The sequence below is a fragment of the Melampsora larici-populina genome, assembly GCF_000204055.1.
Source record: "Melampsora larici-populina 98AG31 unplaced genomic scaffold MELLAscaffold_3, whole genome shotgun sequence".
NCBI lineage: Eukaryota > Fungi > Basidiomycota > Pucciniomycetes > Pucciniales > Melampsoraceae > Melampsora > Melampsora laricis-populina.
In genome coordinates this window covers 3131776-3158352 of record NW_006768767.1, presented here as the reverse complement: position 1 = coordinate 3158352, position 26577 = coordinate 3131776, and the positions used below count along the sequence as shown (strand labels likewise).

Here is a 26577-nt window from a genome sequence, read left to right as displayed (position 1 = left end):
TTCTTGTTTGTCTTATTTAAAAGGATCATGCAATGGATGCTCACAGCTGAGCTTCCATTGTGAAATGTGACTCATTTGAAAATCTTCGACTTTTGAGCTATCTTGCTCTCATTGTAATCAGTGCTCGCCTCAGCATTTTCCCATCATGATGATATAAAGAGAGGCTTCTTTCTTACGACGATTGAAGCTCTTGTTCACCCGATCTATCCTTGTCATCCCCCACTCAAGAGAACATACAAACTATAATTCAGATAATCTTCAATAATCAATACCAAAATACCTAAAACATGTCCGATTATCTCACGTTAGAATCTCACCCCGCCTGGACTCAATTCCAAGCAGCTTCTAGCAACAAGGACCTAATTAAACACTTCGATCCGGATTTGGAATACCGCGACGCCAGACGTGACGAAATGCGCTCCCTCATGATCCAATTTGGAATTTTACCCCAGTACAGACGATCGACAGCCAACAAACAAATTCTCTTTGACAATTATCATAAACATCTTATCCCTATCATCCAGCCTTTCATGGAAAAGAAAACCTCAAGCCAAATTGAAATCGACGTTCAAAATACAGTGAAGCTTGACGTTGAGGCACCATCTACAACTAAAGAAGAACTCTGTAAGGAGCTCAAGAAACATGTCCCTACAATGAGAACTACCTCTCTGATGGATCGGGGAGAGCTCATCCGAACCTATCAAACGTCTGTATTGTTAGAAAAACATCCGTCAGTTGGCGACGAGTTAACTCGAGATTCCTCCACCAACCACCGATTCATGACCAACCCCGGCGTTTGGCCTCACCAGGAACTTCTCCGAAAGCATCGAGATGACATCAGATCAGCTTTACAATTCCTTTGACCTGATATCTTCATCCCAGTAAAATTCTTGACCCTTGACATCTGCACAAAAATTTACAAGAAGTTTATCCTAAAAATGACGGTTGAGGCGGATGTGATCATTCACGGAGTACATTATTATGTGCGAAAATCATGATATTCAAGTACGTATCCCTCTATCTCCCTCGGATCCAAACTACCTTTGTTCATGTGCTTACATAATGCACTTTTCTTTTGTTCTGATCATGATTGTTGCTCGGCAGTTGCAGCAAGAGATGGGAAGTTTGGGACCTCAACAGATCCAGGGTGGTAGAGGGTTTGGAACCGCCGGGGGTTGAAACAAATGTGATGATAGCGGCGCTATCGATTGTTAAGCTTATAGACACTAGGAATGCAATACATAGTTCGAGCCCTTTCTTGATGATAATGAGCCCCACGTCCCATCTTTGACCACTTCTTTGTTATCCTGTTGCTATCATAGTCCACCTTCCCTTTCTCGTTTGCTAATGATATCCTGTTCTTGTCATCATTCCCAAAATTTAGGTCCAAGCAACTCACCCGTCCTTCCAATCTCAAACTGACCCTCTCGCTTACTCCCTCAATCCCGACTACATTTGATTCTCCACCCTTCCCAACTCCTAAGAATCCTGACTAGTACCACACCAATATCTTTAAATTATATTGATCATCAAACGTGAAGATGCCTTCAGGTAAAAGTTATCGCAAGGTCTACTGCAAGTGTATCAGTCGGAGATGCGGCGAAGTTGAATATGTTGACGCTGACGGTCAGCATCAACTTGGAAATAAGATCTTCCAACATCTTGCCCGGGCCCATCAACTTGACGACAAGCGTCGCCGTGTCACATTGACAAATGAGTTACCCGAGGAGCCCATCAACAAGCCAGATCCTGTGGCAGGTGTTGCCGGACCCCTCGATACTCTTATTCAAAATCTACGTCTATCTAGCACCGGAATTTTTGGCGATGAATCTTCAAACCGTCTCTCCCAAGGCTCTAGCTTGCCTATCTCTGCTCAGATGGAATCTTCAACAGACCAATCAGATATTCAAATGCCGATGCAATCAGATCACGCTTTGTCCAGCACTTCAAGAAACCACGGAGCTGAGACTGGTCGATCGAACCCAGACATACCCGTTCATGACACAAGTAAGTTTTTTTGTAGTTTCTATGTGTTTTGTCAATTGTTTCAAGGCAAGTAACTTAAGACTGCTCCACTTCTGTTTTTGTAGGTTCGTATATGGAAAATCACCTCGAAACCGCGAATCCTGTCTTGATCTTCCCTCTCTTTGTTACGGCGATTCTAGTAGTGTTCGAAAACATATCTTTATCCACTGCCAACTGGCTTTTAAGCGTACTTCAAGGCTTCACGACCCTTGTCAAAACATACGGAACTGGTTGCTCAACTGAAGAAACAACTCCGCTCACATTTCTAGATCAACTTGTGTTCGATGAGATGCCACGCGATATCCGTACAATCTTTTCAAATTTTCAACTCGATCCCGATCTTATCATTTTCAATACTTGTCCTATGTGTTTTGCGATGTACCACATCGATCATACTCCCAAAGCGTGTACCCGTCGAGTGAATGAAGTACCCGGGTTGTTCCAGCCTGATCCACCTGATGAAGTAGGTAGTTCCGACGAAACAGAGGTTACTTGCTCGACGCCGCTATTCAAGAATTTTCGAGATACTCCCGTACCGGTCCGCCAATATGGTGTTCAAAACCTCCACACCTGGGTCTCTCGCCTTATTAGTCGGCAGAATATAGAAGAAGCTTTAGATGAATCTTTAGACGAATCTCGCAAACCATACAACTCAGAAGCTGATTTCAATGACATCCACCAGTCGTATGAATGGAAAAACTTTCGCAACGACGACGGGACTCAATTCACCGCGCATAGCGTTAATCTCACGTTTGGCATGTTTATCGATGGTATCAACCCATTCGGAAATAAAACCTCTGGCCACAAAGCGTCAATCACTTTCATTGTACTCGTTTGCCTTACTCTTCCGATTCGTATGCGATATCTTCCAGAAAATCTGTTTCTGGCTGGTATTGCTCCGGGGCCCAAAGAGCCATCCCTTGAACAATCTAATCATATACTATCCCCAGTTGTCACGCAGCTACAATCCCTTTGGTATGAGGGAATATTCTTGAATCAAACCCCGTCACACCCCAATGATCGCCGAATCCGTGCGGCTCTGCTTGTCTTGATCGCTGATCTTCCAGCATTGCGTGGATCGTTGGGATTCGCTAGTCACAACGCGACAAATTTTTGTTCTTTTTGTTTCCTTACCCTACAAGAAATCAAAAACCTGGACCCAAATACCTGGCGCCGACAAACATCATCACATCACCAGAAACTTGCATTTGCGTGTCGTGACGCCCATGATCCAAAGAAACGTGAAGCGATTTTCAAGAAATTTGGTGTTCGCTACTCAGTACTCAATGAGCTTAGTTACTGGAAGCTGATTGACTGTCAAGTAGTGGATTCAATGCATAACCTTTTATTGGGGCTATTGCAACGTCACTGTTGAGTTTTCTGGTCTATGTCTGATCAAGAAGATTGTGATTCTCTTCCACCGGCATCGAACGTTCAGGACGTACGGGAACTATTGGGTGACTTGGCCAGAACAGCAAAGGAACTATTTATTCCTCAACCTCAAGAAATAGGAAACCAGCAAGAAGATCAATTTCAGAATATGGAGTTTGGGACAACCAGCTCATCCAATGATCTCGATTTTGAACTTCACAGCTGGGAAGGTCAATGGGTCGAGCCTTGCGATCCGGAAGAGATCGTCTTTGATCAAGCTATGTTGAAAAAAATTAATACCCTACTTCCCCGAATACATGTACCGACTTGGATCAACCGTCCCATCAGATCGCTTGGCAACAAAAGCTTTGGAAAGCTCAAGGCGGATGAATGGCGCAGCTTGCCCCTCCATTTTCCTGTTGCTGGGCCGTCAAGACTTCCCATTCAATCCACTGCACACAAAGGCAAAGCCCCGCAAGTCCGGGAATCCATCAAATCTCAAGTCAATTGTCCTGATATATCACTTGCCTCTCAAGCCGATATACCTCCCAATCTGCCCATCGCTGGGCCTTCAAGCATTCCCAATCATTCCACCAGTGCAGCAGCATCATATGAAAGCTCAGAAGATTCAAATTCTCAACCCAAAAATTCCGACGGCAAACTTGATATCTTAGAGCAACGCAAATACAAGAACAAACAAATATCCCAACAAATAAGCAGAAGAGTCACAGACATGAACAATCTTGCTTGGAGAAGTATGCACATACTCAACCAAATCCTTCTCAACACAAACCCGTCTCTAAGCCATTCATGATTATGTAAAACTGCTTCTTGGTATTCAACGTAAAGGCTGAGGAGAAATGTCGAAAAGCTCTTTTAGCGATTTTTCCTATCTGCCTTCAGAGACAGAGGCACAGCAATGGGAGCAGCGCAAACTGGACAAGCGCTTGGAGATTGAGAAACATGTTGGGTTGGCTCTTTTGCAATGCATAGAATTACACCCAACAGCAAAGCCCAGCCTTCTCCGTGCTGTTGAGATAGATGCCGCCAAAGAAGCAATGTCTCACTTTGAGCCAATAGTGTTTGCCTCTCAGATACCGTCTAGAAATTCAAACCTGAAGTATTCGATTAATGAGCTCAAGACATGTGAAGGCGCCTTTGCCTTGGCCGGATTTTCGCGGTGTACTTTTGACTGGACAAGTTTGATGAACTCTTCTTGGAATGATGCTGTTGCTATGCTCTTCTTGCATGAGTGGGAAAAGTGTTATTTCAGAGGTGGTGCAGATAAGTATATGGTTGATACCCGTGAAGTTACCACTGAGGATTGCAGGCTTCTTCTGGAAAGGTGGTTTGAAAACAAAAAACAAAAATATGTTTCTCAAACAAACAAAGCAGTTTCTGAGCAGGATTCAGAGATTCCCGAGCACAGACCTCACACAAAAAACAAGGATCAAGAAAAAGAAGCAAGAAAAAGGGCTCAAAAACAAGTGAGTCTTGAAGCATCAAGGCATGTATGTATAGAATGAGTGAATTGACATACAATCCCATTTTATAGGTTTGCAAATTCCATTTGAAGGCACTGAAAAAGTTCTTTCCAACAGAAAAAGGGTTATACAATATACTTTCAGATGTTAGATGTCATTCTGAAGATGAAGTAAATGAATCTGACAAGCGTTATCGACTATTTCTACCGTGGAGATCAGCCACATTTGTCACATTCCTAGGGCATCTTGATACTTTATACAAAACCACCCAAACCACATTCTGTAACTGTGGCACTGCAGTCAAAGTATTGGATCGCAGAAACCATCGGGAGATGACCGGTCTCATGAAAGAGACTTCTTATCCACCTAAGGGATTTCCACGATCTCTGACATGTCAGAACTACTGGGCTGCACTCTCTAAGGCTCAGAATCTGGGCCTCAAACTTTAAAATACAGATTACAGAATTGATACATTGGTTTGTCGGGCTATAGACTGGGAAAGCCGTGACTCTTAAGTAGCTTCAAATAACATTTTATCTTCATTACACAACTCAAATGTTATTTTCGTGAGATCATTAAATTGTTTATTTTATATTGATGACCCAAGTTTTGTTGTGTTGCTTACATTTCCTGTCTCTATAATTCAATTATGGGTGTCTGGCTAGTCACTGTAATTATTTTGATCTCCTTCTTGCTTCCATTGTATCTACTTGCACCTCCCTTTTGTGACCAAGACATAACAATGACTATTTGTTTTAGAAATTGTGTGCGATTTAAAAGGCTGGAAGTTGATTAAAATCTCTCTGCCTTAGACAGATGATAGGTGATCAAAGCAGTATACGTAAATGATTGTTGAGCCTCTTTAGAGACGCAAGAACCAATTTAACATAGTTTGTTCTATGATCAGAAGCTTCTGATCTAAGTGATTGCCTTGAGGTTATCTCGAAGTTTGAGATTATTTCAAAGTGTCAACTTGAAGACACCCAATTGAAATCTTAAGAGACATCTGAGACACCCCATTGAGATGATCAAAGGGTATCTTGATATAAAGGATTGGATATTTTCTGATTTCATGTCCCTACTTGTTCTGCTTTGAATCAACTCCTTCCAGCCAACTCACATCCATTTCCTCTCCACCTGTCTACACCTATTTCCACCAATATCGGAACCCGATAAGGACGATAGACGGTGAGCATACGATGACAATAGATGATGCTGGTCAACAGAAGTTTCCTAATTTCTCTCTCATTCCCAGACCATGACCTTCCAACTGGGTCAATGTTTTGGAAGGATGACAGACCAGTGGGCTTGATTAAGGCTAAAAATTGTGCCGTAGTTGATTGGTTACCCCCTCAGAACACAGCTTTCTATCAGGCATCAACTGACTTCTTGAAGTATTTACTTGGTCGTACTACACTGGAGGCACCTTACCCCCCCAAACCCACTCCAGACAAGATTGCACAACTGCCGCAGCTCACTTACGACAAGATAATGGAATACATGACCATATTTTCACTTCCCTCACAGCCAGCTACCTCGTTGTCACCGTCTTCTAGAATCTCATGTTGACAAAAGGATTGCTGGAGTATTCACAAACATCAATTTCTGCATGAACTGGAAATTTTTTGTATTCCACGTTTGACTTTTGCATGGAAACTATCCGAAAATGCCCCCTGGAATCAAACTGTGCTATATTTTGTTGTGAAACATTTCCAGAGAGCTAAAGGAGAGGGGGCTTTCCTTGACTATAGCATCAATCCTAAGCATGATGGCAATCTTCTCGCTCTGGGAGTTTTTGAAAGATGGCTGCGAGGACAGACCAAGGCGATGAAGAAGGGCCTAAACATTTGCAGTAAGGAGAAACAGAGGAAAAGGCGAACCAAGGTAAGTTGCCATATTCACTTTTTCTTTTTACTATTCCAATCTTCCAATTATAGCTTCTTGAGTGCCGTCAAGATACCATAGAGACATGTCTAGATATGGTTCCGACAGCATTGCTACCTAGCGCCGAGTGTTGCTCCAAGACTGAAGAAGACAAAGAAACCAACAAAATAGGTGCAGTTGGATTACACTGGAGGAGCAGCAAATACTCCCAATTTTTGCATCTGATTGACTCCTTATCTCGCAAGTATCAAAAAGATACCAACGGTGTGAGATGGGCTTTCAGTTGTCTGGACTCACAACAAAAGCCTGCAACCAAAGCCAAAAATTGTAGTTAGTTGGGTAAAGAAAGGTTTGCCGGCAAACTTTTACTGCCCAATCTTCCTTTCTAAGCTGTTGCCCACCGACCGAGCTCTTCTCACTGCAAATATAATGTATTTTTCCGAGGTGAAAAATGATTACATTTATTTCACAAAATGATTAATTCTGCATTAATTCTGCATTATTAATCATTTTGTGCATTAATGTCAATCATTTCCTCATCTATCCTTCAGGACTGTATCTCAAAAATTACACCACAATTACCATAGATTGTATTCATATGATTCATTTTGCCTCTTTGATTCATGCTATAATTTCAATTCTTGTGTTTTTCAACTGGAGAATGATATGTTGAAAATGTATGTTTTCAAAATCTTACACATTTAAAATCGGGTCAAAGAGTTGCAATATGAATTTTACTTTTACAAAGTGATGAGAACACATAAACCAGACAATACAAAAATTCAGTGACTTGATACTGGTACGCTGATCTCAGTCGCGGTCTCACAAGTGCGTCTTTGCGCCATCATGGAAACACAGCTCCAAAGGGGCACGGGTATGTATGTACAAGGGCTTACCAAGCTCAACCTTCCTTCACTTATGTGTTAGATGGAGACCGTTCTTGCATGTCAGATTTTCAGCTTGAGCACAGGTTGAGCACTTGCTCATAAGTTTGAGTTTGAGCTGATGAGCGGCTCGTGAGCACATGCGCAGCTAAAAAATCAGTTGAAGATGGCTTAGTACTGCGCGGATGCGAGCACCCGTCTGAACTTTGTGATTCTTTGGGCATGGACAAAAACAGCAGAGTTTTGCTACACACTGTTGCGCCCTCAATGGCAAGGGCGCTTTCAACGGGCACAGTGAATGTTGGTCCCAACGTACTTGACTTCAGAATCTTGAGATAGGTCAACTTTGTCAGGGACTTCATAGGGCTATATAAAGAATAACTGTTAGCATTACCCAGTGTCTCTGTCATAGATTAGAAAACAGCAATGACTTACATTCAATTCTGATCTTTTGTTCATTTTTGATCTGTTGGCTGATTGGGGTGACACATTCGTTGCTTGTCCTGAAGATGTTGGTGACCTGGCACGCTTACTGGCCAAAGATTGGGTTTGGTAAAAGGAGGCCTTAGTCAGGTGTCTTCTTGATTGATCATGAAGATAAAAACATACCTTGCCGGTTGCAGTGGGCCTAGCCTTTGGGTTAACAGCCTTACTTGGTATCTTTTTTGCAGGAGGTTGAGGTGATGCTTGTTGAAGACCAAGAGGACCAGTCGATTCATCACCTGAGGTCAACGTCAAAGTAATGGCAGTACGGGAGTCTTTTGGAGGGACCACGAAGCCAGCTTGGATAAAAGAAGGACTGGCAGGTTGCATAGTTCTAGTTGATGAAGCTGAGTCCTTACCTGGAACTTGGAGAGAGCTCTTGGTTGAGCTTTGTGAGGTGGAAATATTGGTGATGGTGATGGTAATGGTATTCGAGATTAAGATACAAAGGGATTAGACTTAGTGATGTGGTCAATTGCTTTGAAGTGAGAATCGTGAATTGGCAACTAACCTGAAGAAGTTGATTACAAAACTTGTACTGAAATAACCACAGGTTGGCTGACCTCGAGGTGGCCAGGTGCTGTTGTCCACATGAAGAAGATAGATCCAAGTCACATACATCTTGAGCAATGAATTGTATGAATTGAGGATGATGGATTGAGTGGAAGGTGAAACAAGTGGCTTAAGTTCAACCAACCCTGTACCCACGCTATCAATACAGCTGATTGAAATGCAGGACCTGGGTACCGGGGTTTGCTCCGCAATATAGCGGAGTCAACCCTGCCCCGGTGGTTTGTGCTGCGCTCACTCCGCTATGGGTTTTTAGACCTGTGGAGTGCGCTGCGCAGGCTACGCAATCAAACACAAGTCTCACCACAGGAATCAACTCGTTTGAAACCCAATTGGGCTTAATTTCAGTGTCTGGGTTCGAAATTTCCTCAAATCGTGAATCTTGTTCACAACTTGTTCACATTATGTTTGCCAATTCCCCTCAGGGTGTACTCTGTACTTGGCTGGCCCCGTGTATGTACAGTCACATCATACAGCACCATCCCCTTTCACCATTCCTCACCTTCATCCTCATTGGTCAAGTCTCAATCAAGCCAAAAAAAGCAGTCCAGCAGGAACATGATAAGCGGTGAAATATGTGGTCAAACGGTTGGGATCAAAGGTTTTGAAAGTGCTGTGTATGTGTATGTATTGTAGGGTACTCAAGGGAAATTGGCAAACATAATGCAAACGAGTTGTGAAAAAGATTCAGAATTCGAGGAAATTTCGAACCCGGACACCAAAATTCGAGAGCATGTCGTAATCAATGAAACTGGCGAGCACATCCGAGTGCGCGCCAAAGCGAGCGCTGTCAATACTCGACAGTACTGTGTCGCAGCCTGTACCGCCCTCAAAAAGAACAGTACATACATTGGAGAGTTGGTTTGCATGATGAAGGATGAATCGTGGATACTTACTATCACAGTATGCGGAGAAGGTCTGCACACTTTCGATTCCCCCTATATCAAACAAGTAGCCGTAAAGCTGTGGGCGTATATCTAGTCGGATGGGGTCGCCTGAATCTGATGTGCATGAAAGACAATGAGACGTGGGTGGATGAAATGTTCGTTTGGGTATAGTCAGAGCTTTTTGGCTGTTTTGACGACTTTTGGAGGGAATCCCGTTTTTTGGGATGATGCTGGGATCGTAGACGCAGGAGGGAAGGGTATCATGCATGAAATACCATAGGGATGCCCAAGCAGCGGCTGGCTGAGCCGGGGCAAGGGAATAGGTCAGGAACTCTATGGGTAGTTGAGTTGGTCTGGTGACATAGACTCCGTCTGTCCTGGTTAAGAACTCAGCGGAAAGTGTGGTGAATGCAGTTAGTTGCTTGATGGTGAGGGTGTCGTAAGTTCGGCGGTCTAGGGTATACAACTGCTCGACCAGTTGGCGTAAAAGCATGATGTTGATGAAGTTTATGAAAGATGATAAATGTTGGGAAGTCTCGTGTTCTGTAGAGATGCCTTGCAGTGATTTCTGAGCTGTGCGGCGGATCTCAAATAGGCCAATAGATCTCATGTAATTTTGTGTGGGCATTTGGTTGATGAATCGAAGTGTGCGCAGTGACACTTGATCGTTTCCTAGTTGGTTATTTAAATCTCAATGAGGCTCATAAATTGCATGTGTTTAGGCTCAGACGGCAAAGGCAATCAAATATTGGCGGACTTTGGGGCTTCTATGGTTTGGTATCATGGGGTTGAGGAGGAGGAAAGCGATAAGGCTGTCATTGCACATAAGTACACATCTGTATGGTATTGTACGCCAGTAGCTGTGCTTGTCACACGTCAAGCTGCATTGGGACGTGTGAAAGTGGTGAATTCAGCAGCGTGCGAAATTTGTGCTCGCTTTTGCTCCGCTCCACATCGCTCGCCTGTTCCTTCCGCCTTGGAATGCTCTGCAAAATTCCGCTCAATTGGGTTTCAAACGAGTTGATTCCCGGGGTGGCTGTTGCGGTTACAAAAATCACAACGCAACCGCTCCGCAACCTCAAAAAATTGTGGAGCGGTTGCGGTATCGTTGGGACTACCAACCATACAGATTTTTCATCACATCACTTCTTGGTATCATCCCACAACTGTGCTTTACATTGATCCAGTAAGTGTGAACACCTCTGTGAAGAATTCCACCACTCCATATAGTATCTCACATGTGAAAGATTGAACAATATCTGTGACACATGATCATCTGAATACTTGATATCAAGATTACAAAAGATATGTGCAGCCGAAGAACACAGTTCAGGATCAGAACGTTTCATGGATGAGTCTTCTTCAAGGGCACACAGATAGCTTAACTGAGATGTGTCATGACTTCTCACAATGGTCAATGCATGTCTTCAAGGCAAAATAGAAGATGGATTTGCAGGATGAGATCACACAAAAATGCAAGACATGCAGATTACAACGATGAATGTATGATCAGTGACGAGATAAATGCAGTTTTCTTCTGAGAACGGACTACGGCGTGATTGACTACGTATGGACTGAGTATGGTTCCTTTACCATCTAACAAATCAGTCTCGAACGCTTTCACTCATATACTCCCCAGTTGGATTGAAAGTAAAGCCCCTGTCGTTCCAGCAATCAACAGACATTAGTAATTCAGACAGCTTTAGAAACCCGGAGAATCATGCTCACTCAAATTGCTGTTGAACAGTTTCACTCAAATGAGAATCTTCAACCACCGAGTCCATCGGCATTTCACTATTAAGAGATACCAGAAAGTTTTTGAATCAGCTACTTTTCAATCAATTGCTCAAAACTTATTATTGATCACCTGGTGAACTCGGAATCGAAATTGCTAGCGTCAGCCACGCTCTCTACACTCGGCTTAAATGGTGGACGGTAGCCTTTGGAGTTCAGTCGATCCCAATCTAATGAAAGATATCAAAAGTTAGCTGAACTCTAAACAATCCGCCAACCAACACCTACCAATTGACTTCGAAAAAAATGGATGGCGTTTGATGTCCTCGGCGCCTTTGGCACCAAGGCGACTGTTAGCATCACGATCTAAGAGCCCGGTGAGTAAGGATCGTGCATCGGGCTTGATTTCGGCAGGGAAAGTGAGGGGGTCCTGTCGCAAATAGATACACAATGCAAAAAGTCACACCAAGTTACAGAGTGGGTCAATGATTCAAGGGATTTATGGATGAAGGGACTTGTTCTACCTTCAAAATCTTGCGGTACATTGTGTGATGGTCTAGAGTATGCCATGACAGTGAGTGAATATCGATTTCCTACGCAGCAAAGGTAGTGACACGCCTAAAACCACTACATACCTTCATCATCTACATATGAAAAAAGATACAATCAGAGTTATATCACAGTATTGGAATAAGAGCAGAGAGTGGATCCAAACCACTCACAGTATGGCGGCAACCCCGAAAGCATCTCGTAAAGTAGTATACCTAGAGTCCACCAATCAATGGTTTTACCGTAACCTTCACCTTTGATCACTTCAGGTGCCAAATATCTAAGACGCCCATGATGGCCAGTAAGATACTTGTGGGCTATAAGTTGTTTTGGTAGAAAAGCAGCTTTGGACTTACTCGGGCGTTCCACAAAATGCTACAGGGGAATGGTACACAATCAGTATCTTGAAGACCATACACGGCAAGCAATATAACTCACTGTTGGTCCGTTCAGCCTCGCCCATGTTGAGTTTACATAAACCAAAATCACACAGAGCGATGTGACCCGTATAATCTAGCAAGATGTTCTCCGGCTTCAAATCGCTGACAGATAGAAATCCAATGCAGTTTCATTATGAGATGGACGTGTTGATGAACATGTTGAAGAGTGTCCTCACCGGTAAATGACATCCATGGAATGGAGACACTCAAGAGCGGATAGAAGTTCGGCGGTGTAGAGTCTTGACCTTTCCTCACTGAATCGACCTTCACGCTGCAAATGATGAAATAACTCACCGCCATTGATGAAACTGTGATGGGTTGACTAGTCTCATCAGGATCCTAAATACGACTTGTTGGCAGGTGCAGAGCGAAGCAACACTGACGATAGAACAAGGTAAAGTTTGTCGGGGTTTTGAAAGCAAAACTTGAGCGGGACGATGAATGGGTTGGAGATTTGAGCCAGGACGGTTCGTTCGGCAAGCGTATGAGTAACCTCCGATCGGGATACGATGTGAGCCTTGCGAATCGTCTTGAGAGCGTAAATTCGGCCAGTGTCCTTCTTTCGGACTTGCATGACTTTACCAAACGATCCTTTACCGATGACTTTGAGCAGCTCAAACGAGTCAATAGTCAAAGGATCGCTCTAAGTGACAGATCAGGTTCTGATCAGACTTCATCTCATAAAGTCTTTGAAAGATAGCCAAAATGCACACCGCTGAGGCCTTGTACATCACTTGGACATGGAACTTGCCGTCGCCACTGCCAGCAGGATACCACGTATCTGTAACGCCCTAAAGTGGAACAATCAGAGCCTATCGAGTATGCCATGAAACTTGAGCTTTACCTTGCTCTGGATGTTGGGAGAAAAAGTGACGCTACTAAGTAGTAGATCGTTGCCCATGTCCTGTCGGTCATGTCCAGGAGCAGTACGTAGATAGGCAGATACAGTGACATCGGCCGCACGAGACACATCGCTGGTAAACAAAGTCGGGAGAAAGTCGAAAGTGAGAACTCGGGTAACCGCATGTGATTAAAATGGTCTAGCTCACAAGTCGGCTCGATACATCCATCCAGGGTTCTCCAAACCTCCACTGACAGCATCGACGAGAATCTAAGATGGATGCATATTAGAATTCATGGATAGACATAGTAAGGATGTACTCAAGAAGTTGACCTCGTTTTTATCATAAGTCAAAATACAATCTGGTACATTCGCAAAATTTGTCAATCCAGTGTCACAAACGGTAAGATGGAGCAGCTACGCTAATAGGAGAACGAACAAGGAAGCCACCACTTTTGTTTTCGATAAACGCTGACTCGATGCTGTGCTTTGTTGGCCCCTGCCAAAGAAGTCACAGACGATGCGGCGCTAACATCGCTCTTTAAGGCCCGTTCGATCCGCTCCGGAAGCTCGGCACCATCAGGAAGTTTCAATCCTGAAGCTTCCACGATTCGAATGACTAAAGTTCCGGGTGAAGAGACCTTGAGTGGCTCAGAACTGTTCGTAGCGGGAGAAGCATCGGCTGGTGTGCTGCCCGGGGCTGATGTGGCATCTTTTACCTCTGAGAACGTAAAGAACTGGTCAATCGTTGTTTTCGTATGAGATGATGAATATAAAGAGAATGACTCACTCTTGCCAAATGTGCGTGCAGCAGCTGCCTTCATGTTTCACAATCAGATTATGTGACAGAAAGGCGGTTTTGATTTGAAGGAAGCCGAGTCGGAACTGTTTGTCAACAAAGAAATGACGATAAAGAGGCCAGCACTGAATGGCTTTGAGACTGATGACGATTGGATGAAGATGAAAATCGAATAAAGAAGTCAAAGAACGAAAGAACGAAGAGTTATTTATGGTGTACCAAATCCAATTGAGCAAGAGTGATCGATGAGAGTTCTCGGTTATACACTTCTCGCCTCTTAAGTACTCAAATTGCTAGCACCAATTTGGAGATTTCATCTTGCTATTCAAATTAACTATATATCCCCGCTCACCTTTTCGTCCATTCGTCATTCATCCATTCAAAGAGTGGATTTAATCAAAGGCTTTTGTGGACATGGGACTCGGAGGCCAAGACCATCGACCAATATAACACCGATACTCGACTCCAATTGACCTGTGATTTTGAGGATCAAGGAGCGTAACACCAGATAAGTCACATCCTCTTCCTGTTGGTTTGAAGCAGAGTTGTATAAAAATGAGGAAACACCGAGCAAATACATGGCAGCAAATACGATAAGTTGTAGAAGTTTATAAAACTCAAGGACATCCACAGGAATTGTCTCCATACCACAGGATAGTTCATGATCACAGAATGCCCTGCACAGCCTGAAAATGGTCAAGTCCGCTTCAAGTTCTGGCCATCTATATCCTAGATGCTTAGCCTGGCATCCTGGCCAACGCCAGCTATGTCCAGCCGGTGCACCGCCTTATAAATTGCCCCAATGCTTTCCTCTGGGAAACCTATCCAGGTATCACCTAACTGGCAATACATAGGTTTCTTCAAAGTACTGATCAAGTCAAGAGTACTGAGGGCCCATTGCTTGATATTGTTACAAAAACCGTGTCTCTTACTGCTCAACATTAAAATTATTCTTTCTCACAACTATAGAATCAATTTCCGCTTTCTTGCCGGGCACTTCAAGGGATTTGTTAAAAGTTCCCTGCAGACCTTCACGGACCTTTTTCATGCATATGTGTTTGTAATATTTAGCAAGTACAGGTTGCACATGGACATATCTTCTCACATGCGGGACCTGTAGTAGCTGGCCCACAAGTCAGTCTTTTCAAACACTTTTGTATGAGCATTTGCCACATGGGGGGATTTTTATTACAGCCGTTGTAAGATCTATCGGCAGATTTTTGAAAAGTTTGGTTGTCGTCAGATTCAACTTCTGAAGTCAAAAACCTCGAAATCATGACACTCTCAGACTAACTCAATTGTCTTTGTGCTAGATTGGACCAATGGGCAGTAAAGTTATCAATCTCAGAAGGGTTTTTTCGAGTTCTTGACTTTTACGTTAAATCCGGCGACAACACAACGATCGCAAAATCTACCCATAGATCTTACAACGGCTGTACCTGAACAATCTTTTTTCTATTACATTGCTACAAGTTCCATCAGAGCTTCTGGTCTGAATTGGGTCCTAGAGTAAACCCACTCCACCCAGCCTGGAAGTGCATGTCTGTTGAGGAAAAGGAAACAGATTGACTTATTCCAAAATGCACAAATGAGTGGAAAACAAAAATGTCTAGCAGGGGTGCGTCTGTTTAGGTGACAATGACCTTTCCTGTTGGGAAAATCTCGTTGTCAATCTTATTGATAGGATTACCTGATGTCTCTCTAGTTCCTTTGACATGCTCTCCAAAAAGCTGATTCTTCTTTTTGATTTTTCTATATCATGATATAATTAATTTCTTCACAACACCACTATCTATTGTATCTCACCTATACAAACAGTCTTAAAACTGCATTTCCTGACTGTACATAGATCCTATTCCTTTCATCTCAAATCCACTCGAATCCTTCTTACATATCAACCAATTTACATACACATGTACCTTGGTTTTTGAAAACTCCAAGTCCATACGTGGTAACCTCAGGCACGCATGGAAAAACCACGCTCCACCGCACCATCAGCCGCAGATCACGCCTTGATCCAGAAATCACACAACACAGAAAGATACAAAAAAAAAGATTAATGAAACTAGTTCACCGTACAGATAAGTATGTAAGTCAACGTACAAACATCTTTTTTGACCCATTTTCGTAGACCTGGTGTAACATTTGTACCTCAGGTGGAAGATCTAACTCGAAAATCATGACCGAAAGTGGTTTTCGAAGGTGAAGATGAGGAGTTAAGGGAAAAAACCATTAATGAGAAATGCCCACCGTACAGATAAGTATACAAGTCAACGTACAAACATACCTGTTGACGCATTTCCACAGACTGGGTGTATGTTTTGTACCTCAGCAGGAAGGAATACCTCGAGAATCATGATCGAAAGTGTTTTTCGAAGGTGAAGATGAGGAGATATGGTAAAATTCCACTAATGAAAAATGTCCACCGTACAGTGAAGCATCTTTGTCCACGAACAAACATCAAATAAGCGAGTTCTACGATACCTTTGTGTGATTTTTATACCTGAATGTGAAGGTAATACACGAATTTTTGGATGCAAAGTGGGTTTCGACATTGAAGATGACGAGTTATGAAAAAAAGTTATTAATGAAAAATAACCGCAATACGAAGAAGCACAAAAAGTCACGTGCAAACTGCTATTTTGTGCAATTCAGATAGTTTCTATGCTTCTTTGTGCTCAAGTTCTATCAGATATCCATAACGAGTGTTGTGCAAGATTTACCAGAAAACTCATTCCTTCGATTTCGATGACAAAATGGACACATCTTCGCCTTAAACATAACCAAGAAAGCACAATTTCTTGGTTTCCATGTGAGTTTAGGTACTAATTGGGATCCCGGTCATTTTTCATTAATGCACTTTGGCCAAATCTCGTCATCTTCAGCTTCGAAAAACGACTTCATGTTAATATTTGTAGGTTTATTGCTTGTGGTAAGGTAGAAACGTCTCACAAAGTGCGTACACATCTCGCAAATTTGATGATTTCACGTTGACTAATATGCTTCTCTATCTTGCGCACATTTTTCATTATCAACTTTTTGGCTCAGCGTGTCATCTTCAGCTTCAAAATACACTTTGAAACCTCAAGGTCACGTTTTTTCGACTCACACAGAGACAAAACATACACAAAGTCTATGATGCAAAAGGAAATTTGATGTTTTTACGTTGACTTTGGTGGTTCTTTGTATTCCGAACATTTTTCATCAATGATTTTTTTTGGTAGCTCCTCTTCTTCACCTTCGAAAATCATTTTTTAACATGTTTTTCGAGGTAATCCTTCCCGCTGAGGTACAAAACATACCCCAAGTCTACCAACAAGAGCGAAATTCGATGTTGTTACGTTGACTTATATACTTCTCTGTACGGGGAACATGATTCATTAATCACTTTTTTGGGTATCTCGTCATCTTCCCTCTCGAAAATGATTTTCCATCCTATCTTTCATCTTTGGGTAGTATTGTGTATCATATTTCATTCTTTTCATTCATCTTTGTGTAGTATCGTGTATCATCTTCACTATATATAATATATATGTATTACAAAGGCATATCTCATAACTCAATAGACAAAAGGGAAAAATTGTAACCTTGGAACACAAAACACAACTCTACGTAGTAGAGTACAGAGATAACATATAGGTTTCCGGCCACATCGTGTATCGTGGAGTAAAGCATGAGATAAAAAGAAAACCAGTCGGCCACATCGTGTATCGTAGATTTGAGAGAAACAGAAGAATAAAACCACATCTTGTATCGTGGTGTAAAGTAAAGATAAAGAAAATAAGTTTTGCTATCCGCCTTCACTAACTCCTATCTAACCTAATGTAACATTTGATAAACTTGGTTCAATAAATAAATATCGAGAGAGAAATAGAGGACGTGGTTCTTGAATCAATCACTCCTCGATAGGACAAGAGCCCGCCCGACGGTGACGGGAATATGGTTCCTGCCTGCCACAGCTTCGCTGATGGCAGCAGCAGCAGTGACACTTTTGCTTGCTACACAACGAGCAAAGGGTGCTGTTAGATGATGACCTATTGACGTGATCACACCAAAAGATCGATCAAAAGATGGTTCACTTACGGTTTCCAACTCCAGACCTTGGACCAATCATTCCATGGGGTCACCACCGGATTGAATGCTTGGTGCAAAGTTTCCTTTCCCTTCGATCGAGAGGACGTAATCGTTTTCGAGGTGGTAGCCCGCGGAGTGGGTGACGGAGTGTTTAAATCAATCGTCTCAACGGCTGGTGTCTCAAAAGGTGGAGTAGATCGAGTCTTCATCTTCAGATCGGTTGTAAAGTTGTTTGAAGGTTTGGTAGTGGCCGTCATAGGGGTGGGTGATGTTCATGGGGTATGATCGTATACGTTTTGACTACATATATCATATGTAGATGAGTATTGGTAATTGCAAAAGAATCTTAAACTTGTAAAAATACTTACCTCGAGTGATCTTCCAATAGCGTATCCATAGTCCACTTTTGGTAAGGATGCATCCCAAGTAGCGCCTTCACGCTGTAAATCTTTCCGTTAGTGGTACGGCGCCACTCAGGAATACCTTCAGGGGTACGTCCGACATGAGCGCATTGAAATGTACGGTGGCCAAAGATACCACAGTTCATGCACTGATCAATGCCTTGTTTGACACTCGGGTGAGCAGTAATTGGAATTGAAACGGGGTTACGTTCAGCGCTGCCGCGAGTAGACATGATGAGTTCTAAGATCGATTTCGCCGCTTCTGCAGAGAGGGTAACATTTGAGATATGAATAGGAGTGCCAGGCGTTACGGTGATTGGATTGGAGGAAGCATCAATGCCGGTGTGGTTGGAAGTAATAGGTGACGAAGACATGATGAGATGTGTAGATGTAGAAATCTAGAGAGTTCAGAAGTTATACTAAGATAGTCGAAGTAAAAGTAGTGTCGGTGGATGATAAGTTAGTGAAGGTGGATGATAAGTCGAGTGATGAAGATGATAGATAAGTTTGGATGTGGAGGGATGAGGAGATGGAGAAATCGAAATGACTTCTCACCTTTTAAGTCCTTGAGATGTCCTTCTTTCCGATCGTCGGAATTTTATAAGCCTTGAGGACGCTTGAAGACGCGTTTGGTGGTGACGTGTATGTTGATCAATAGCGACTATCAATAGATAACCTTTGTGTTTACGTTGTATAATCGAAGGCTTGCATTGCATCAATGACTTGCTCTCATTCATGCTCTCGGTGGAGTCCCAGTCATATCTCAACCGTGATGTTCTTACAGGATCAATTACAACTTATGGTATGATTGTAGTTATGATATGAACTGATATCCTATTGTAAATGATCCTTGCCGAGGTCTTTGGTCTATTACCATTCAGTCTTTTGGGGTGGGGTCAATCAGAATGTTAATCTTAATTGAGCGCGTGTAACTCAGGTACATCGGGTGTTAACCATGAATTCTCATATCATTTCATATCGAGTGAGAAAAAATAAATGAAAAGGAGATTGAAAACAAAAGACAATCGATACCAAACATAAAAACAATATCACAAATTAGTATTTGTGGGTATTAGAAGGGGGAATTAAAGTGCAGCGTTGGAATTTCATCTCAGTTATTGGCAGTGGTAGTAATAGTGGTAGTATCTTCAGTGTTTTCGAGTGGAGCCGAAGTGGGTTGATTGATTAGGACTAGCTGTATCAAGTTGTTCTCGAGGTCGCTTTCGATTGCCAAAAGTTTGGCACAGCTGATGTTGTTGCTTTTTGACTTGAAGGTCTCTGCAGTCGATCAGGCGCCAGGGAGTAATTCAAATTTGAATCCGGCTTCCTTGAAAGTCGCGTCACAATTACTCCATGGCCAGTGTTTCAACCCGGTCACCTCCTCTAAATAAAGGTACATATCAGTTGTGACTATTAAATTATAGTTTATCACTCTGTAGGACTTACTACAATAAGTGGAGAGGGACGCAACCACTCTCGCATGAAACTTGCGTGCATTTTCTAATGATTTATAAGTTAAATAGATATGTAAACATACAAATCCAACGTTATGGAATCCTTATGGAAACCCACCTGATTGGGATTTAGTCAGCTCGCTGGGTTTTCGACCGACCAAGTGTGCTTGTACTTCGGTTGCGAATTTATTGACGCCATCGATCGCGTAAATCTCCTCGACAATCTTCTTGACTCCTACCGTTGAGCGCGTCATCTGGAAGCTATGATCCGATATGTGGTTTGAAACAGCTACAATGATCATCTCGAAGTGGTTGGATTTGGCGACAGGAACGCACTGTTGAATGGAGGCCTCAGTCACATCACCTTTCTTCATGTGGAAGTTGCCGATAAAATCTACTCACATGTTTCATAACGTCATCTAGATATCTGTTGGCATTATCCTTGTATTTTTTGAGACTTCGAGGATTGATTACAGTGTTTGATGCAGACTGTAGTATTTGGTCTCGAGAGCGAGAGCCAACTGCCAGGTTTGCCAGGTCTTTGTCCATAGCTTGAAGACTGGCCAGATCGGCCTCTTGGGTAGCCTCATTATAGACTTCCTTTTCGACTTCGGACATGCTTTTCCATACCACACTCAGTTGTCTCATGCCTTCGCCGCTACCTACCCCGCAAGCTAATTCGAAATGAAATTGATGTCATTGTAAACATTCCTGAATTTGACCCATACTCGACTCACCTGCTTTGAATACCGCCCTGGCTCTCGGACTTTGTAGGAATCGGTTCCATCGCGAAGGGCGACGAACCCCGATATACTTTCCACTAATTAACAGGAAACAAGTGTCAGTGTATTGTACAACACGTACATATAGAACAGTTAGATGAGTTGATCTCCTAATTTGATCTCTTACAAAACTGCTTCGATGGCCAAGACGGTGGTTCCAAGTTTGAGGGCTTTGATTGCAATCAAAGTTTGCATTTCTTCATGGAACTCAAGTACAGACTCGAGTATTTCATCCGACATTCCGGATGAGGAATGCTCCTCCGCTAAGTAACGAAGCTGAAGCGCGGTCTTGTCGGAGTTTTTCAAGTCGGCTGGGTCAAATATCGGCACGTCTTCAGTTTCGGAGCCGGAGCCTTTGTCACCTCGCTTTCGTTTGTTGCGTTTGTTTTTACCCTTGGTCTTGTTACGTTTGCGAGGAGGCTTGGCTGTAACTGTCGATGGCACTTCAGTGGTATTAGTACTGGGACGCTGGGTGAGGTGACTCGTGTTTTGCGTGTGGCTGGGAGTGGGAAGGCCGTTTGCTCCGGCAGCAGCAGCAAGCCGCTCTAAGTTAGCTACAATCTGAGTGCCGGTGGGATGTACGGGATGTCCAGTGATTGGCATTTTTGAGTATTCTAGGTTGAGTGGATGTGATGCTCTGAGTTTGGGTAGTTTTGATGGATTGAGTTCTGATCGATTGAGTTTGTATGTATAGTGATGGGGAACTGAATTCAGCGGACTTAGGGAGTTGAGCAACTGTTTTCTGGATCAAGGCGTGATCTGCGGCTGATGGTGCGGTGGAGCGTGGTTTTTCCATGCGTGCCTGAGGTTATCACGTATGGACTTGGAGTTTTCAAAAACCAAGGTACATGTGTATGTAAATTGGTTGATATGTAAGAAGGATTCGAGTGGATTTGAGATGAAGGGAATAGGATCTATGTACAGTCAGGAAATGCAGTTTTAAGACTGTTTGTATAGGTGAGATACAATAGATGGTGGTGCTTCACAAAGGAAATCCATTGAATCTCTTGCGTTGTTGAAGCTTCTGTCTATACCAATAGATTACAACTTGTCAAGGTTTGGCAGACTTGATCCGAAAGTCATTGCCATTCCTGGCGTTGATGATGATATTTCCTTTTAACATTTGAAATCCTTCATGTTTGAAGAGTAGATAGTCAACAAAAAACCAAGAACATCTTGTATTCAAGATGATGAAGACGAAATATGCTTACAGCACAACAATCTATTGATTGATTAACTGCGAATCTGGCGTTAAATAGTCAGATTTACCCCAATGTATAAATTTATTCCCCATTTTGGTGAATATCAGATCTGATTGGCTAAGCTTTCATTGTCAATAAGATTATAGCCGGTGGATAGGGATGAAATGAAAGTAAAGGACTGTGATAAATTAGGAGTTGAGAATGTATCGAGTGATTCTGAATGATATTTCTTTGGGAATATAATAGACCAGAGATTTGTTTGATGTAGTGAATGATGAATAATGAGGGATAAGAAGAATTGATAATGTAAGGAATGATGATCGGATTTGTAGGAAGGTCTCATGGTCTCTGATACAGAACTGATTGTGAGTTTTAGCATTAAAATTCAATCGATCATGATGATGACGAAAGAGTGATCGAGTGTATTTTGGATTTAAAGTTTACATACCAAACTTACCAGTGAGACTGCAGCAACCAGTTTCAGCTTGTATTGCTGGGTCATCGATCGTCATCATTTTAGTACACAACCACCACCATTACCACTATCACTACCTCAACCACTACCTCAACTATCAACTTCAACTTTCGATTCAAATCACACAATCCGATCAAATGGCTTCAGATATCCCTTCATCTGGTGGATCAAGCTCAACTGAACTCGTCAATAATACCATCATCGTCGTTCTCGGTGCTTCGGGTGATTTAGCTAAGAAGAAAGTAAATCACTTGATTTCTTCTATTCTTCTTTCTTTACTTTTGTGATTTCATCATCTACTTTATCCTGTCAAGTTCAATCTTTCACTTTCCGCCTAAATCAAGCCCATAGCTCGAATCCTTAACTTTTAAAAGCTGACTCTTACTTTCTATCTTGACTTTAGACTTTCCCTGCACTCTTTGGTCTTTTCTTCAATGGTTTCTTACCCGAAGGTACTCGTATCATTGGTTATGCTCGTACTAAGATGGAAGAAAAAGATTTCCATGATCGAGTCACTCAACACATCAAAGTTCCAATTCCTGCGATGAAACAAAAACTCGATTCATTCTTGGAAATCTGTTCTTATGTTTCTGGACAATACAATGAAACTGAAAGTTTTAAAGCTTTAGAAGTGGCAATCAATGAAAAAGAAAAGGATTTCAAGGGTGATAAACGAAATCGGATCTTTTATATGGCTTTACCTCCTAGTGTGTTTACTGATGTGGCAAAAGGACTTAAAGAGAATAATGTGGGTTGGTTCATTCATTGGATTCATCAAGTGAGGTGGTCTGACCCTTGGCTTGTAGTACTCGACTACAGGTGTGAATCGAATTGTAGTGGAAAAACCATTTGGAATGGACCTGCCCACCAGTCGGGATATGATGGGGAAACTAAAAGCGCTTTGGAAGGAAGAGGAGGTACGCTCCAGATCATCCTTGTCACCTTTTTAGATGACTAGTAACTTACTTGCACCGATCTGATGATGTTCTGTCACTGAATTCCAGACCTTTAGAATCGATCATTATCTAGGAAAGGAGATGGTCAAGAACCTTCTCGTGCTTCGTTTCGGAAATGTCATCCTAGATGCATCCTTCAACAAGAGTCTCATCTCCAATGTCCAGATCACCTTCAAGGAACCTTTTGGAACTGAAGGACGTGGTGGTTATTTTGATGAATTTGGAATTATCCGAGATGTCATGCAAAATCGTGAGTCAATTCCATAAATCAAAAAAACTTTTTTGCCACACACGGATTTAAGTTCAATATTGACCATCACCAAGTACTTTTCCAGATTTACTTCAGGTCTTGTCACTTTTGACAATGGAAAGACCTGTTTCCTTCTCAGCTGAAGATATCCGTGACGAGAAAGTCAAAGTGCTTCGGTTCATTCCTCCAATCCTCAAGGAACATTCACTCTTAGGTCAATATGTAGCATCGGGTGATAAACCAGGATATTTGGATGATGATACCGTTCCCAAAGGTTCTATCTGTCCTACATTCGCAGCCTTGGTCCTTTACATCAACTCTCCACGTTGGGAGGGCGTTCCATTCGTGTTGAGGGCTGGGAAAGCTTTGAATGAACAAAAGACTGAAATCCGAATCCAGTTAGGTTACTTCCCGCTGGTTCATCTTGAGTGGAATTTGCGACCATAATCTGCCGGTTACTGATTTATTGGTAGCTGACCATGAGATTTCTAAACCTAATACAGATACAAAGACGTCACTCAAGGTATCTTCAAAGATATTGCACGGAACGAATTGGTGATTCGAGTCCAACCTGGCGAGGCAGTTTATATGAAGATGAATGCCAAAGCACCAGGTCTAGCCATGAAAACGGTACCCACGGAGATGGATTTGACTTACAAGCGGAGGTTCAGTGACCTGAAGATTCCCGAGGCGTGAGCAATTTTCTTTGGATCGGTTTATGAAGCTTCATCAAATTAAACTTGATTCCCTTTTGCTTTTAGGTATGAGGCTTTGATCTTAGATGCTATCAAGGGAGATCGATCAAACTTTGTAAGAGATGATGAGTTGGACATTGCTTGGAAAATCTTCACGTGAGTCTGCTTTCCATTGTGTTGGGATGTTGTTATTCAGCTCGAGCTGACTCCTTTGGGACCAACACAGGCCGCTACTGCATTACATCGATGGTTTGTTCCCTTCGTTTACCTTTGATGATCAGCTGCTTTGAAACTGCACCAATAGACTAATCGGTATATATGTTTCCCAGAACAAAAGCCGAAACCAGAGTCTTACGAGTACGGCTCTCGTGGACCGGCCACATTAGATGACTTTATTACAAAACGTTAGTATCCAGGAGCCTACAAGGTCCATTCAGCGAAGGTATACTCACTGTAATATCTCTATACGTGCGTCTACAGATGTCGGGTACAAACGCTTCACACAAGGCTATAGGCAAGTCAGTTTCTGAATATCTAATCGAGACTTGGCAACATGAAAAATCTAGATTTCTAATCCGAGTGAATTGATCTTATAAAAACATCAATAGATGGCCAGTCCAATCAGCCCAGTAAAGCTTTGATAAAATAAAAACTTTTGCCAAGTACTCGGGGCTTGAAGAAGATGATGAAGGTGTAAGTTACACAAGTTATTTATATTGTTTTGTATCGAGCTGGTGTGACCTGTCAGTGTTATGTATGAAAATTTGGATCAAAGACGAGAAGTTTTGCAATATATATATTAAATGCTTATGTTAATCTGGCTTGATAATCTTTTCCTGATCATGCCTGAGTGGTACACAAGAAGAACAAGCTTCATTGGACTCCTGTATGAATCACATGTGTGAAAAATCTTCATTGATGATCATAACTCAGGTCTCTATACTAGACGTGGCTGCTCTGAGGACTAGCCCAGATTGTCAAAGCATACAAAACAAAATAAAACTTGCCAATGCCACTACAAGCTCAGTTTCTGAACCCATTTTTGAGTCTAAAAATCATGATCTCCATACGGAGGTATACTTTATCATCACATGAGTAGCAAATACTGAATGAGTTGAATAGCTAACCCAAAAGGTACCCAAACTCCTCCTCCCTTGACTAAGCTCTTTGATCATCAAAAAACAAACTTGCAAACATCTCAGTGAACATGCCTCTGAAGAGGATGGGCATCATTATTGAGCAGTACTATTTGTGAGGGTCGTCTGATGATACATAAGCATCTCATCCTAGAGGCAGAGAGATTGTGTCACATAAAAGAAAGGATTCTATGATTAGAATGGTATTATAAATCGTGGGCATGGCTGGCATCAGACCGTCCAATACCTTCCTTTGACCCTAAAGGGAGCATGTGATCGATTGCTAGAACATCACCTCCAAGGCATCCTTGTTGAAAATGACTATACAGACATGTGAATCTTTGTGAGGGTCATTGAATGATGATTGCCTGATGATTTGGATGGAATACATTGTTAGGAATCGCTGTATCTGCTGTCAGAACCTCTCCAACGTATGCAGCCTCATTCAGCTCTGAATGGATATAACTGGTTCATGAGGTTTGATGAATGACTTCATTGGCTACTACGCGCATATTTCACATCTATCATGGAAGATAATGAATGCTTGATCTATCACAATTACAAGAAATGCTGTTGGGGAAGAATAACAAGAAGTATAAACATCCGAAAAAAGAAACTGTAAGTTTAAAACATACTTTATAGTCGAATACAAAAAGAAATATATGGGATGAGAATAACAATCAGTATCGACGCAGACGCGTCATGCTTGAGAATGATAATTTGATAAGATGGATCACGGACTAGAATAGAAAGATTAGAATGAATAGGAAAGGTAGTATTTCATAGTAGTGATAAACTTACCTAGAATAGAAAGATTAGAATGAATAGGAAAGGTGAAGAAGAAACCAATCCATCATGACAACCAATCTATAATATATATACCTAACAACAATTTGGTTATAAACATATTATAAGAGAGAAACATGTATTAGCATAACACTATGATGTCATAACCTTGTAACACACAACATCCATACTATCACATCATAACATCCCCCCTTGCTGATAACATGTTTTTAATATATGCTGAGAGATAACCTATGTTTGATTAATAAAACCCTTGAAAGTCCTTTAGTTAGCATGTCCGCTAACATTTTTGATGAAGATACATGAATTAATTTCACTATACCATCCTCCACACATTGACGTACGAAATGAAAACGAGTATGAATATGTTTTGTTCTTGAATGGTGAGATGGAT

General features: G+C 42.1%; 7 protein-coding genes across 7 annotated transcripts; 4 read left to right on the top strand and 3 right to left on the bottom strand.

Annotated features, from left to right (window-relative positions):
- Positions 1 to 287: 287 nt before the first annotated feature.
- Positions 288 to 863, top strand: MELLADRAFT_102580 (uncharacterized protein; the record flags this gene model as incomplete). The annotated part of the gene is made up of 1 exon (XM_007405137.1): positions 288 to 863. One exon carries the CDS (start codon positions 288 to 290, stop codon positions 861 to 863), a length of 576 nt encoding a protein of 191 aa, XP_007405199.1.
- Positions 864 to 1541: 678 nt separating this feature from the next.
- Positions 1542 to 2630, top strand: MELLADRAFT_59770 (uncharacterized protein; the record flags this gene model as incomplete). Its single annotated transcript, XM_007405138.1, has 3 exons — positions 1542 to 2007; positions 2091 to 2488; positions 2511 to 2630. 3 exons carry the CDS (start codon positions 1542 to 1544, stop codon positions 2628 to 2630), a joined length of 984 nt encoding a protein of 327 aa, XP_007405200.1.
- Positions 2631 to 3412: 782 nt separating this feature from the next.
- On the top strand, positions 3413 to 5329 carry MELLADRAFT_91128 (uncharacterized protein; the record flags this gene model as incomplete). Its single annotated transcript, XM_007405139.1, has 3 exons — positions 3413 to 4151; positions 4252 to 4883; positions 4973 to 5329. The coding sequence occupies 3 exons, from the start codon at positions 3413 to 3415 to the stop codon at positions 5327 to 5329; spliced, it is 1728 nt and encodes a 575-aa protein (XP_007405201.1).
- Positions 5330 to 11011: 5682 nt separating this feature from the next.
- Positions 11012 to 14129, bottom strand: MELLADRAFT_41984 (uncharacterized protein; the record flags this gene model as incomplete). The annotated part of the gene is made up of 16 exons (XM_007405120.1): positions 11012 to 11247; positions 11317 to 11382; positions 11456 to 11552; positions 11611 to 11752; positions 11847 to 11883; positions 12041 to 12151; positions 12228 to 12246; positions 12310 to 12413; positions 12488 to 12619; positions 12695 to 12954; positions 13025 to 13102; positions 13156 to 13285; positions 13361 to 13422; positions 13486 to 13514; positions 13592 to 13873; positions 13943 to 14129. 16 exons carry the CDS (start codon positions 13974 to 13976, stop codon positions 11193 to 11195), a joined length of 1638 nt encoding a protein of 545 aa, XP_007405182.1.
- A 3713-nt stretch (positions 14130 to 17842) lies between these two features.
- Positions 17843 to 18800, bottom strand: MELLADRAFT_91126 (uncharacterized protein; the record flags this gene model as incomplete). The annotated part of the gene is made up of 4 exons (XM_007405119.1): positions 17843 to 17945; positions 18035 to 18234; positions 18319 to 18325; positions 18394 to 18800. 4 exons carry the CDS (start codon positions 18798 to 18800, stop codon positions 17843 to 17845), a joined length of 717 nt encoding a protein of 238 aa, XP_007405181.1.
- Positions 18801 to 19714: 914 nt separating this feature from the next.
- Positions 19715 to 21265, bottom strand: MELLADRAFT_91125 (uncharacterized protein; the record flags this gene model as incomplete). Its single annotated transcript, XM_007405118.1, has 6 exons — positions 19715 to 19809; positions 19873 to 19926; positions 19999 to 20215; positions 20283 to 20554; positions 20618 to 20700; positions 20790 to 21265. 6 exons carry the CDS (start codon positions 21263 to 21265, stop codon positions 19715 to 19717), a joined length of 1197 nt encoding a protein of 398 aa, XP_007405180.1.
- Positions 21266 to 22331: 1066 nt separating this feature from the next.
- Positions 22332 to 25067, top strand: MELLADRAFT_74091 (uncharacterized protein; the record flags this gene model as incomplete). Its single annotated transcript, XM_007405140.1, has 11 exons — positions 22332 to 22581; positions 22743 to 23087; positions 23146 to 23256; positions 23344 to 23545; positions 23631 to 23943; positions 24049 to 24237; positions 24307 to 24396; positions 24467 to 24489; positions 24570 to 24644; positions 24721 to 24758; positions 24849 to 25067. The coding sequence occupies 11 exons, from the start codon at positions 22477 to 22479 to the stop codon at positions 24879 to 24881; spliced, it is 1524 nt and encodes a 507-aa protein (XP_007405202.1).
- Between the last annotated feature and the right edge of the window lie 1510 nt (positions 25068 to 26577).